General features: G+C 36.1%; 1 protein-coding gene across 47 annotated transcripts in view; it reads right to left on the bottom strand.

Annotated features, from left to right (window-relative positions):
• Window positions 1–12,987, bottom strand: part of RIMS1 (regulating synaptic membrane exocytosis 1) — a 314,448-nt gene that overhangs the window by 197,410 nt on the left and 104,051 nt on the right. For 42 of the 47 annotated variants that reach the window (XM_065056299.1, XM_065056301.1, XM_065056281.1 and 39 more), the window contains exons 2-3: window positions 5,993–6,206; window positions 4,386–4,397 (exon numbers count right to left, since the gene is read on the bottom strand). The exons of 1 other annotated variant lie outside the window; for it this stretch is intronic. In XM_065056299.1, the coding sequence (XP_064912371.1) occupies window positions 4,386–4,397; window positions 5,993–6,206 (226 nt within the window). The remainder of the gene's footprint in view (window positions 1–4,385; window positions 4,398–5,992; window positions 6,207–12,987) is intronic. 4 more of the 47 variants (XM_065056255.1, XM_065056266.1, XM_065056302.1 and 1 more) reach the window with 1 other exon arrangement.

The following is a 12,987-nucleotide window of genomic DNA, read 5'->3' as shown; positions in this document are numbered from 1 at the left end:
TGATGATTTTTTTTTTTTGGTTCTACAGCTGTATTTGTCAGAACTTACATAAATTAGACTTTCAATGGAAAATCTGACACAAGTTCTGTGGAAGGCATGTAAAAACACTCCTGAAAATCCAGACATTTTGTTCTGACAATATTAAGAACTTCTGTTAAACCCATTAGTACAGAGATGAATTGCACAGCATATGGGCTCAAGTTGTTACAGCTTAAATTAGCAATCCATTACGTATGAAAATTTCAAGCATATTGTAAAGGAACTAAATGACAAGGACCCTGTAAAAACACCTGACATACAATTAGGGAAGTGTTTTCAAGTTGTCATTCTTTCCAAGGAGAATTCACTGACATTACACTAAAACAAAAATAATTTCAGTGAAACCGAGATCAGAAATGTGGATCTTTAGTATTTCAGCACTGATCATCCACATTACTTTCCGCAATCACATGCTACTAAGTTCAGTTAAATCAATTCTCTTTTATCTATAATGTATTTTACATCTTGATTTCCTCCCAGTTATCCTTTCTGTATGTAAACAGAGAAATGAGTAAGCAAACTGATCTATTCTGCACAACTAACATTCTTGGTAAATATGGGAAAATGGTGACAAAACTGTTTTTCACCATTTGCTTTTTTTCTTTTTCTTCAAGTTCTTTTCACTTTATATTTGATCAGAAATTGTAATCCTAATGAAATCTGTAGAATTGTTGACTGATTACTAGGGAGACATATATGGCTTAATCTGGAACATGGATCTTCTACTTAGTTCTGTCAATGTCATGCAAATTTCACTTAGTTCAATACACCCAGAGCACCTCACAAAATACTTTAATTTCAAATCAAAGAAACTGCATTCATTTATTCAAGACTACGTTTGTACCCTAAAAAGTAACTCCTTTTCTATAAGGAGAAATAAACAGAGCTGCATAACTTCATATATCAGGTGTTTACAAAGGAAATGCATCTTTTTCCATTACTTAACCAAATATTAGGAAAAAATAATGAAATGGAGAGAAAGAACTCAAACCCATTACTGTTTTGGCAATTAAAATGATGGTGTGTGAAAAAAAAACCTAGAAGGATCCAGAGCAAAAGCATAGACACTCTGTAAGAACTTGACAACACCTAGAAAACAGTAACTAAATTAAAAGCAAGGAGTCAATCCTGCCAGCTTTTCTCTAAGCACCTACATGACTTCCTTCTGAAATGCTAGCCAACTTAAAATCTTGTACTAATAGTATTCAGCTTTCTTTAAAAGTATATAGAAATGCTCAGCGCTCACAGTGAATAGGATGCCACATTCACACAACATTGTTTCTGAATATTAAGGTAACAAGAAGGAAAACACTTGTACTTTTTCTGTACATCATACAACAGCCAATGGTTTTCAAACCCAGCCACTGCTGACATTATTACTAACATTATTAACACAGCGAATATCTCACTGCACAACTACATTTAAGCCTGATTGGAATAACCAAACTAGCTCAGAGTCCTCTTATCTGACAGTGCTCCCATTAAACGTGGTCTGTCTGCAACCACGCGAAAGCATTGCAGGTTCAGGTGAGAAGTATGAAGAGCTAAACAATACAGAACATGGAAGAACTTAAAATACATATTTAAGTGTGTGTTTTGACATATTAGAATAAAAATCATTAAGAAGTATATGCCTTTTAATGGACGTACCAGTTATTGCCAATTAATTTTGGAAGTGCACTGGAGAAGCCTCATGATAAACCTAGGATGCTTCCTAACTCCCACTACATGAAATTAATGTTTTGGGATGTCCTTTTTTATTTTAAACAAGGAGAAAACATATTAAGTTCTGCTATATATTTTTGAAACAGTCCTTAAAATATATTTGGTGCTTACTTGAAAAGGTCAAGACCAGCTTCAAAGGCTTTGCATGCAGTATTACGTGGTCCTAGTAAGGACCTAATACATTCATCTACAGCCACAAGTAACTACATCACATAAATCCTTTCTTAAACCAAATTTAGCCTTTAAATTTCTATTGGGTTATTTTTCCCTCCAATAAGTCACACAAAAATACTTCCCAAAAGCTTTACTCTACTGATTGCAAAAATCTTTTCCCAAGCCAAGAGCATTTACAGGCAAGTTACACCCATTTGGTCTTACCTACCACCCTCTTATTCTATTGTGTCGCATATTCACTATCCTCCACTTTAAAGGTTATTCTTATTATTTAAATGTACTGTATTTCTGGATATCAATTATAATTTCTTTAGCTTCTGTCCTTCTACTCTCTTTAGTCTTCTCTGGTGAACTCTCAATTTATTGGATCATCCTCTGTGTGACTTACTTTGTGCCTGTCAGTTTGAATTTATCAAAGATGGGTAATGAACGGTACACAACATCCCAGGTGAGGTCTCATTACTACTACCAACTATCATTTAATTCTCCAGCTCTACTGGAAATATCTTGAATCTAGGATCACGCTTGACTTTCCCTGGGCTTGGCACTTTGGTAACTCACTTTTTACTATCCTTTCAACTGATGCACCCCTAGCTTGTAGGAGCTGGGTGAGTGGGTTTTAATATCAATGGGATTTATTGTGGTACAAATTCATGTGGAGAGTACAAGGCTCATCTAAACATACTAATGTTTAATTCATCAGATAAAGAAAGGTTTCTCTGTATACATAGATTAGTCAGGAATGTTGAGCCACTGAAAATAATTAACAAATTACTTTTTCTTCCGTGTTGCTTTATCTAAATTATACCACTAGTTCTGCTTATGAAATATGTTACTTCCTAGGTATGTAGTCATATTTTGAAATTAATTTATTATATATATTCCATTAGCTTTCAGAGACAGGCACTGTGAAAGCAATTTTACTTTTTATAGAAAGTTCCCATGTTCCTCATACAAACAGGACTAAGTGTTGGATACTCTCTCTCTGGCTTTCGTAACTTTTCAACTATTAAAGAGATGGATATTGTCACATATGTTATTAGAGCATTTTCTTGGTATATGGGAGCTTGGAGTTCAACACAGGAAAACCCAAACCAATGCAAGCACATATTTAGTTGAACTTGGGACACTTCCAGCACCTAAGAACGTTGCCATTCCTGGCCCTAGAGAAGACTTTGCTGCAAGCATGTCAGCCTTTTAATACACCCCAGTGGACACACCCAGGATGCACTGCTTTAGTAACAAATCAATGTCATGCTAAAACTTCTCTCATGCTACCCTAAGTGATTTAGAATAATAGAGTGGAAAAGATCTGGAAGTCCTGGATTACTTCAGCACTTGGTTCAGAATACCATGCAAAAAGAGAGTAGAATGAAACTACAGCAAGTTATATTTCATAGCCATTAGGAAAACAACCATGCTGTCACAACACAGCTCACTTAGAAAAAATCTACCACAATATGCAGGTACGATAGAAATAATTTTCTCTGAGTGTTGTGTAGTACTAAAGCACAGGCTACAGGTGTGCTATGAGGTCAGTGGGGACATCCCACCATTTCATGACACAAGTGCAGCACCATCATCCTCACATCAAAACTCCATTGGCTTTTAATGTCTTTACACTCCTTTGGGATAAAGATCCAGGGAAGCTGGTGAATTCCCACTACCCAGGTCTCCAAGTTAAGTCTGGACACCACCTTCTGCAGAGCTACCAGACACACACTGTCCTGCTCAGGTCCTGCCAGCCCTTCCTCCATGCACAGGGACCCACAGGGAACTGCCCGCATCCATCTCAGCTGAGGCACAGGCATTAGTGACCAATATGCCAGGACTTGATCCTAAGAGTTTTGCACATATTTGAAATGGTAACTATGCATTCACAAAGGACTCACTCCATCCTGCTCGCTATACTTATGTCCAGATTTAAGAGGTGATTTTGAGCCTATGCAAATAATTTCAAATGTGAAATCAGAGAGCTGATTTCACAAGAACTCCCTGAATTTCTGCTGCAGCTAGAAGCGAAACACAGCAACCCATATAAATCAATGTAAAATTGTAATTAAAATTTCTAAATTAAATTTCCTGAAGCAGATAGAAGGACCTTGCATGCAAAAAGTCAAACTGTTAACCAAAGGCATTTTTATGAAATAAAGCTTTATTACAGTTTTATACCCTTCTCTACTTTTTAGCTCATTAATAATTCTCAGTTCATAATTAAGTTATTTTATTGTCCTAATTTTGGCAACAGTCTTGGGTTTCCTTGCTGGACTATCTTCGAAGAGTATATTCAGCTAGGGGGTGGGCAGGGCCTGGGTGTTAGAATTCCGGTTCTTCCCCCCCTCCCCTAAGGAAGATTTAAAAATTGCATTTCAGTTATTTACATTAATATGTTTCCCAGTTAACTAACAACATTATAATAATAAATGAAAAAAAGCATGGATTCTAACCACTTTGTCCTCCTTTGGGAAAGCATCCAAGGAAGCAGAATAAAAAGAGAAAAGAAAAAAATAAGAGAAAAAGAATAAAAGAGGCAAGTATTAATAGACAGATTTCAAAGAAATGCAATTCCTCTACAGAGATAAAATCATAAAATTTCCAAAGGAAAAAAAAAAAAGCTTTGAATAAAAAGATTACATTATTGCATATGTAGAAAACATGTTTTCCCACCCTAACCCCCAGAAGCATAAACAATGTAACAAACAAAACACAAGTTACAAATGAATGGACACGTTTCCACTTCTGTGACTTCAAACAGTGGGTGAAAAATAATTAAACTTTATTCAATTTTTTTCTGCATAAATACAAGCTGTATCATATACACTCCAATTAATAGTATAACATATCAAAGTAAACTGTATTTTCATAGACTTGCTCTAATGACACCCCCTGCAGGTTTTGCAGTGTATTGCATCTATTTCTATTAAAATATGAATATATGATTTTTTTTTTGGTCCAATACAACTACATAATTTTTTCAGCATGTGAATTTAATTTAATGGACTCACAAGAACATCAGGGCTATGGAAAAATTCCAAAATAAAGATGAAATGGGCATTTTTCTGAGGTTGTGTTTGGGTTTTTGGTTTACATGAAATTTAAGAAGACCTATTCAGTTGATATTTAGCTCAAAGCAAAAAGGCCATAAAGTAATTCTGCTGTGAACATGATTATCTGCTATAAAATTTGTGACCATTTTTAACCTAATTTATTTTGATATGAAAAGCATTGATGCACTTCCTCTACCAAAGATGGGCACCTCATCTCATGACAGATAACAAAACTATTCATACAGTAAAAGAATATTTGCAAAATGTTTTATAACACACCATAGCACTAGATGATTAGCCAAAAATAATCACTGGATAATGGTCTTCCAAATATAGATCCTACCGCTCACATGCAAGTGAATGGTCAGTTCCCTGTAAGAGACTGATGGAACAGAGGGGATTCCCAGACACTCTGCAGTTTTGTGGACGCACTACTGCAGCTAAATGCAAGTGGGTCACAAGGAGAAAGATTTATCTTGCCTGCCTGAAACTAGGATATTTAACATAGATTAATTTATAGTTTTACTTTCAAATAAATTTAAAATAAGTTGACATAATACTCCCACTGTGGTAAGAAAAGTGGTTGTGTCTTTTTTCTAACCAAAATTGGACTGATTTTATGTAAGAGAAATCTATAAACATATATGAAAAGCTCTACAAAAATAAATCTAAAATGAAATGAAAGTTCAATAAAAATTTATCAATGTGGAGTTGTACCTAAGCAAAAGAGTTCATTCTTCCATTCCATAAAAAAAGTATGTTTTTTTCGAGCCATCACTCAGTAGAACTACACACTATGTATTCTTTTTTTTTAATTAACTCTGTGAATCCTAAGTATCTCCACAATCATTAAATACATTGTTCTACTTTATACACACCTCATAATGAAGTAATGAATGAGACACTTAGGTAAAATGAAGCATGAAATGCCAAACTTAAGGTGAACAATCTACAGTGGAACAATATCAAGGAGGCTTTTTCTTAAGAGTACACATCAGAAGACTTACATTGTTTGATCGCAGAGAGACACGACCTCCACATCGAGCACAAAACTTGGTCCGGCAATAAGAGCATAAATGGCCACAACCATCTGCAAACTTTGTTTTATGACAGATTCCACATGTTGGAGCATCATCCTTGTGCTCTCCCTGGTAACGGCGGGCTTCTTCCCCTATCTTTCTTACTTGCTCTTTATAGCTTTCAAATTGTTGATGCAACCTCCTGCATAGATGAGAAAAAAGTTTATATAGCAAGAATAGGAGGAAATACTACTACCGTGTATTTTTTTCTTTCAATTTATAGCTCTACCTAACATTCTTGGCATGTTCACAACAATAAATGTACCTGATATCAAATACACACTGCACATGGAAGGCTGCATAGGAGAATCTAAAGGAAAAAATAACAGACATATGTATTCCCATTAGGCTTGCTTCAAAGCTTGTGAGCAAATAATTCCATTTAAACAAAAATTAATGCAAATACAAAAAGATGGCAAAGAATGCATAGTCTTAAACAGAAGTATCTACCATGTACAGAATACAAGCTGAAATACAATTGCCTGAGCAAACTTGCATTGCTTTTTAATCAATGTTATTTACACAGATGGTGTAATAAAAAAATATACATATATGAATCAGTCTTCACTTACAGTTTTGAAGATCAAAATTACTAAAACATGTAACTTAAAGATTTCAACAGGTACTCTACAATCACACTGGCCCTACAAGAATCTGAGAACAGATTTCTATGTCAAATAGATATATTAACAATCTGCAGCACCCTCTCTTATCAAGTATGAGAGACTATGTAAGGTTTGCTGTCCCTCATTACAGACATTTCTTCCAGCTTAGCTGTAGGAGTATATAGGAGTATTGGCAGATACACAGATTGATGTTCAAAGAAGTAGCACTTCTCCTCCAGCTGCCCAAAATAACTAACAGCCTGACACTATGACAACCAACTGGCTAAACCTCCTGCTACCCAAAAGAGCCACCTTCTCATCATGAACTCAGGGAGGTGCACAAAGCACTGCAGCCTTCACTTTCCCTTCTATCAGTAAGGAATAATAATAATTAGATATTTAATTATAACATCTGTCATATAATTATGACATTATCTCTGAGGAAAAAGATGTTCTGTTGGTTTCTGAGATTTTGTTGTCAAGGATGAAGTTTCAGAGGGGAACCAGCTACAGGTCCAGGCACTTCACAAAAGGGCAATCCAGCTCCTCTCCTGCTCCCAGCTGCAAGCTGTCACTGCTCCTTAGGCACTGATTGTGACATTCACCTGATCCCTCTCAGTGGCCCTGAACCCATGGCCTTGAACTAACAGAAAATTAATTCTACCCCCCCAAAAAAAAAAGGATTTGTCTTTTTTCTTTCCCCGAGTCACTCCACTCTGAGCAGGGCACTGGAGACCTGGGAGGAAGGTAGGACCCGAGGAAAGGACCAGTGGACATCAGGACCACCCTTTTTGCAGCAATGAGCAACAAGCTTGGCTGTCAGGTGAAAGCCCACCCTGAAGTTTAATTAGAAGGATCATAATTCAGCTCTTTTAACTATCTTGTTTTTCATCAAATCACACAAGAAAGCAACATTTCTGTAGGTGCACAAGGACAGCACTGCAACACTTGACCTTTATTTCCATGAGCTTAAGCAAAGACCTCAGTCAGCCCCCGTGGCAGTGCAGTGCAGCACACTGAACAACTCGTCCTTTCACCATTTATGTGGAACATACAGTCTTTTCACCCACATTTTCAGGTGTTGCTTTGAATCTACAAGTCCACAGATGACATTAAAAAGAAATCACGAACAGATAAATAATCACTAATAGAAACAGGGAATCTTGAGTTTAATATATGATAACAGTAGGTGTATTGTCTATAGAGGTCTTGATTAATTAGCATTGAGACTCTCATCATTTAACCAATGTACTTCCAGTGTACTTCAATTCTGTGTTTCTGCAGGATTTTTTGTGTGTGTGGTGAACTTGTTTTGACTTTTAAGGTGTAAGTAAACAGTGTTAACTGTATAAAATACTCTTTTGGTGAAGTGGGTATTTTTACTTTAAGATGATATTCAAGCCTGGAAAATGATAATTGAACTTAACTAACAGGTAAAACACACATATTCTATTTGGACTGGAATATCACTGCTCATAACTACATAAACCGACCAACTTCCACTCTAAAAACAGTGATTTCATATGGGCACATCCTAGTGAGGATGCAGCAACAGCAAAAGTTAAGCCAAATAATCTCTTGTCCCTCACTACAAACATGATGCATTACCATTAATACTTTATGCTAATGAAAATCTTGGCAGAAGTAGCAAAGAGGTTCTTTTGTTTTATTTTTTTACTAACCTGCTTAAAGAACCTTTGCAGTATTAAGATGAGAAAAGTGGGGCAAAAGAATTAGGCAAAGTACTGGAGAAACATAATATTTTGGGCCACATTATTGGATTACACATATGATTTAATTTATCTTACACAGCTGCTCACTTATAATGCATAGAAACAACCAAAGACATTCAAGAATTTGTATAATAGCCAGCTTAAAGAACACAATTAAATAATGGAGAGGTCTGGAGGTATATCTTTTATTGCATCCAATGTTCTGTTAAAATATGGAACCATGGAAACTAAATTCAGTTCTCTTCCACTACAGGAAGACTGAAAGCTCTGGCTCTTCAGTAACACAGAAAGGGACAATAACAGCAAGCACTGAGACTCTTCCTGTTCTTTTCCAATTCAAGAGTCTAAATCTGATTTTTTTCTATCTCATATGAACCTTACAGATTGTATTAATACAATGATGTTTTGCCCTTCTGTGTGCACGAAGAGGTAGATGAACATACTGGCAACCAAGCAAAACCTAAGTGAGAGGAGATCCCATTTATTTATAAATAAGGTGCTCTTATTTATAGATTTCTTATTTTCTGCATCAGTGTAAGACCAGCCTTTTTACCGTCAGGGGTTCAAAACCCAGTTCTCATCTTGCACGTCATACGCCGCCTTACTGGAGAAATCCCAACATTTTATCTACAGTGGGAATAAAACTGGACAAAATGGTTGCAGAATTCATAGAGCAGAAAGAATCTTTCCCAGCCCATGATAGTTCAGGTTCAATTACTCCTTTTGCAAGGTTTGAACCATCTCTCCCCCCTTTTGGAGGAATGACAGGATTCCTGTATCTCTGGCTATTCTATAATGGCGACAGCAAAGCCCTCTCAACAGTTTTGCCTTATATATTACAGAAGTATTATACGCCTTACACAGAAGTATATGAAGTATTCTCTGAAGCAAGAACAAAAATACAGATGAACACTTTTCAAGTTTGCTCCTTAACTTCCAGGCTCTAGAGAACATTTTCATCAGATGCAAGGAAAATGTACGTCTATTAATTAGTCCTCAATGTAAACGGGCACCTAAAGGTTAGGTTAGAGACTTCATAACAGCATGTCACATAAAGGCTTGGAGATCTCCAACAGAAAGCAACCGGGCTACTATGTAAAAGAAATATGTGCATATATCCACACCACTTTTCATCATGGACCCCAAAACTGAGCTAGTTCTACTACTGAGGTCATGGCATAGCCAAAAAGGGGAGGTTTCCTCTCCCATCCAGCCTCCAAAGACAAAGGTGGGAAAAAAAAAAAAACAACAAAACAAAATATTAGAAAAAAAAAATAGAGGAAAATATTCCAGGGCTTAACACTGGACATATATGTCAGAATGAAGAAGTTTCATAGAAGCTTTCCTTCAAAAGCGAGAAATAGAGGGGGCAGAAGATGGCCAGAAGGGGTAACGCACTGCAAGTGTGTTCTTACAGCCTTCGCGTATATTGGGACACAAGCATGAAATCTAATTCGTTCAGATTTTATGCTACCTATTAATAAATAATTGCTAAAATCATCTTCCTTATGTGCTCTGGAACAACACAGTAACCAATACAGCAAAATTCAGTACTTAGTTTTAAAATGTTGACCAGGAAAAAAAAAATCTACCAAATATTCTTATTATTAAAATAAATATTTATGTTTGAAATCGATATCTTGAACAGATTTCATTGAGTTTTTATTCTACAATAGAAAAAAACTTAATGGTAAAAAATATCTCCCAATAATAGTATTTTGTAAAAGCTTTTGTTGTTCATGGTTCGTTTGGGGTTTTTGAGGTTGTGACTTAAGCAGACAGTACATAAAAGTTAACAACCACTGTTGTTACTCAGTTTAAATGTCCTTTGACATTAAACTGCAAATCTTTGATTCCACTTAAAAGAAAATGTGCTTCTTTATCTGTTCCTTAGGATTTGATCCCTGAATTCACAAAATCTAACAGCAGCAGTTGCATAAGAAAATAAGTAGGAACTGTTAGATACAAAATTTGAATTTGTTAAAAAAACATCCCTACAGGTGTAGATGTAAGAAAACATTAAAATTCTCATAAGTTCACATATTTTAAATATATAATATGGTACCATTAATATTTTAAGTATTTATACATTTACCTTTAAATATTGCTGAACTAGAAGTCTGCTAATTTTTGTTCTGTATCATTCTAGCCGCATTTCTTGCTTAATGGATCTACCTTCTTTAACATATTGTCTCAATGTAATAAAACTTTGGGTACCTCCAAGAGCACCTCTTTATAACACTTAGATGTGTAATTTCATCCTTTGCTGGAAACACTGAAGTGTCTGCATCTTTGGAACTGTTCAGATCACCAACAGCATCATCCGACAGGCTAAGGCTTCAGTATTGGTTCACCTTTTACTATGCAGTTAACTTACCAGGCAGGAAAAACCTCTCCACACATTGAATTAAAACCATTCTCCTCTTCATGGAGAAACAATATAAAAAACAATTACAAATGCAACATAGCACAGAGAAGTCGAGAAACTTGAAGGATAAGCTTCCTCCAACATTATTATTGCTTTACTTTCCTTGTGCAGACCTCGCACGCTCTTAACAAAACAGCTGCCCCTACCTGCATGTATGTGTATGACCAAGAAAAGATCATATATTTGGCACATTAGGTCTCACATGACTAAAAAAATATCTTTTATTGCTAAAATTCTGGAAAAGCTGCTCAGAAAGGCACATCATAGCACCACGGCTATGACTCCATTTCTAGTCTCTTAAGCATCAGCCTCAGTACCGTACCACGTGTATGTGAGATGTTGGCACCACCGCCGGTAGTGCAAGACAAGAACCAATACACAGTTTTCACGCGTACACAGGAAGACTTAACCTGTTCACTTTTACTGTAGGACACTATAACATACATTGAGGTTTCTAGGGTTGTTTCCCAAGAAAGTGTAGTGACTTCTCCACACATTTTTCTTCAAAGGCATTTCACACAAAAAAGGATTTAGCTGTGTGTCATACCTATACCACATTTTTATTTCAATATGCAATATTTTACATTATTAATGTAAACTAGTAAAAAAAAAAGTTACTCATGGGCAATTCTGCAAAGCTTTACTCATGTCTTCATGTACTTACCGAAAACTATAAGCCTAGGAAGACACTTGTGTCATAAGCATCTTAAACATCTCAAACCTTTCAAACAGCTCACTGATATAATTAAGAGGACAATGGATATTGAGGTAATCTCTAATATTGACTGACCAGAAAGTGAAGTATCAAACCCCGCAGAAGTTATCATTTATGTTGTTGGTTTTTTTGAGTTGGCCCTAGATGTGTATTTATACTGCTGCAATCACCTCCATTAGGCAGATATTACAACTATGATCCAAGGATTTACTTTTTTATTAAAAGACTATGTTACTGTTTTTTTTCTCACCTTCTTTTACATTTCTAGTGTATACCTATCTGAAATGTTTGCACATATATACTGAAGATTAAAAAGTGACAAAATAATGCAATTGCAAATGTATGCTCTGTCTGCACAGATTTTTCTTAAAATGCCAAAGATTTGGGTCACCTTTATGAAGTTACATTTTAAATGATTTTTAAATGTAGTATGAAATCATACGCATTTATTTACCTAAAAGTCCAGCAGATGGCACTACAGATTGCATTTTCACCCTCCCAGTTGAACTCAAATAATTCCGTCTTGGAATCTTAAAACGCTTGATTTAACATTTTAAGAATATGCCGTCATGAGTTCATGTTAGTAGAAAAAGTACCACTTACTAAGTGACATAGACTTAGATAACTATGCACCAGCGGCTATTGCATGTATGCAAAAACTTAGTAAAAAGCAATACTTTGCCTTGTTCAGTCATGCCAGAGAAACACATAATCATGCTAAGCATCATCCCTTTCTCCTCCACGTGCCAACATCTCTTCTTCCTCCCTGTTTTACTGACTCAAACACAAATCTGACCACGCTTGTAACTCATTGGTCTGTTTCTCTCCCTCACATTTGTCTCCTTCTGTCCAAAGCTAAGTGTTTGGTGCAGATTTCCAACTCCTGTCATGGGTGATCTGTACATCAAACTCTATAAACTGAAACTGAGATCTCTGCACACCCCCAGCAAACCTTAACCATCACCTCCACTCTGTCTGTCAGGCAGGACCAACCACTGTTGTGTCACACTGGACTCAGATCTATTTAGACCTTTACCTCAAAATGCTATGCAAACCTCGGAGATTAATTTTTCAAATGAATAAAACACACTTACGTTTAGCTAATTTCATATCCATCCAGCTTAAAACATTCAGCTATAGGGAGATCATCCCTCAATTCCTTTTCTTGCCAGTGCAAGCCTGTCCTCCTGACAGTCTAATCAGATAGCTTGCAAGAAATACAATTTAATTTGCTTTACCTTTCTCTTTGTATTCCTCCGATGAGCCCCCTTTTCTACTGCATAAAACATAAATGGCTTATCTTCACCTTCAAAGACTTTCACAGCCTATTTCCACCCTGTCTGTCATTTCTCATTCAGTACTGAGACGCTTCTGCTCAAGTTAGACTTTCAAGCACAAATCTTTGCTGTTTTTCCCTTGTTACCCCTAACATGGGAATATTA

This window comes from Columba livia, chromosome 3 (genome assembly GCF_036013475.1).
Source record: "Columba livia isolate bColLiv1 breed racing homer chromosome 3, bColLiv1.pat.W.v2, whole genome shotgun sequence".
Classification (NCBI taxonomy): domain Eukaryota; kingdom Metazoa; phylum Chordata; class Aves; order Columbiformes; family Columbidae; genus Columba; species Columba livia.
The sequence above is the reverse complement of the archived record's forward strand: the minus strand, read 5'-3'. Positions and strand labels throughout refer to the sequence as shown.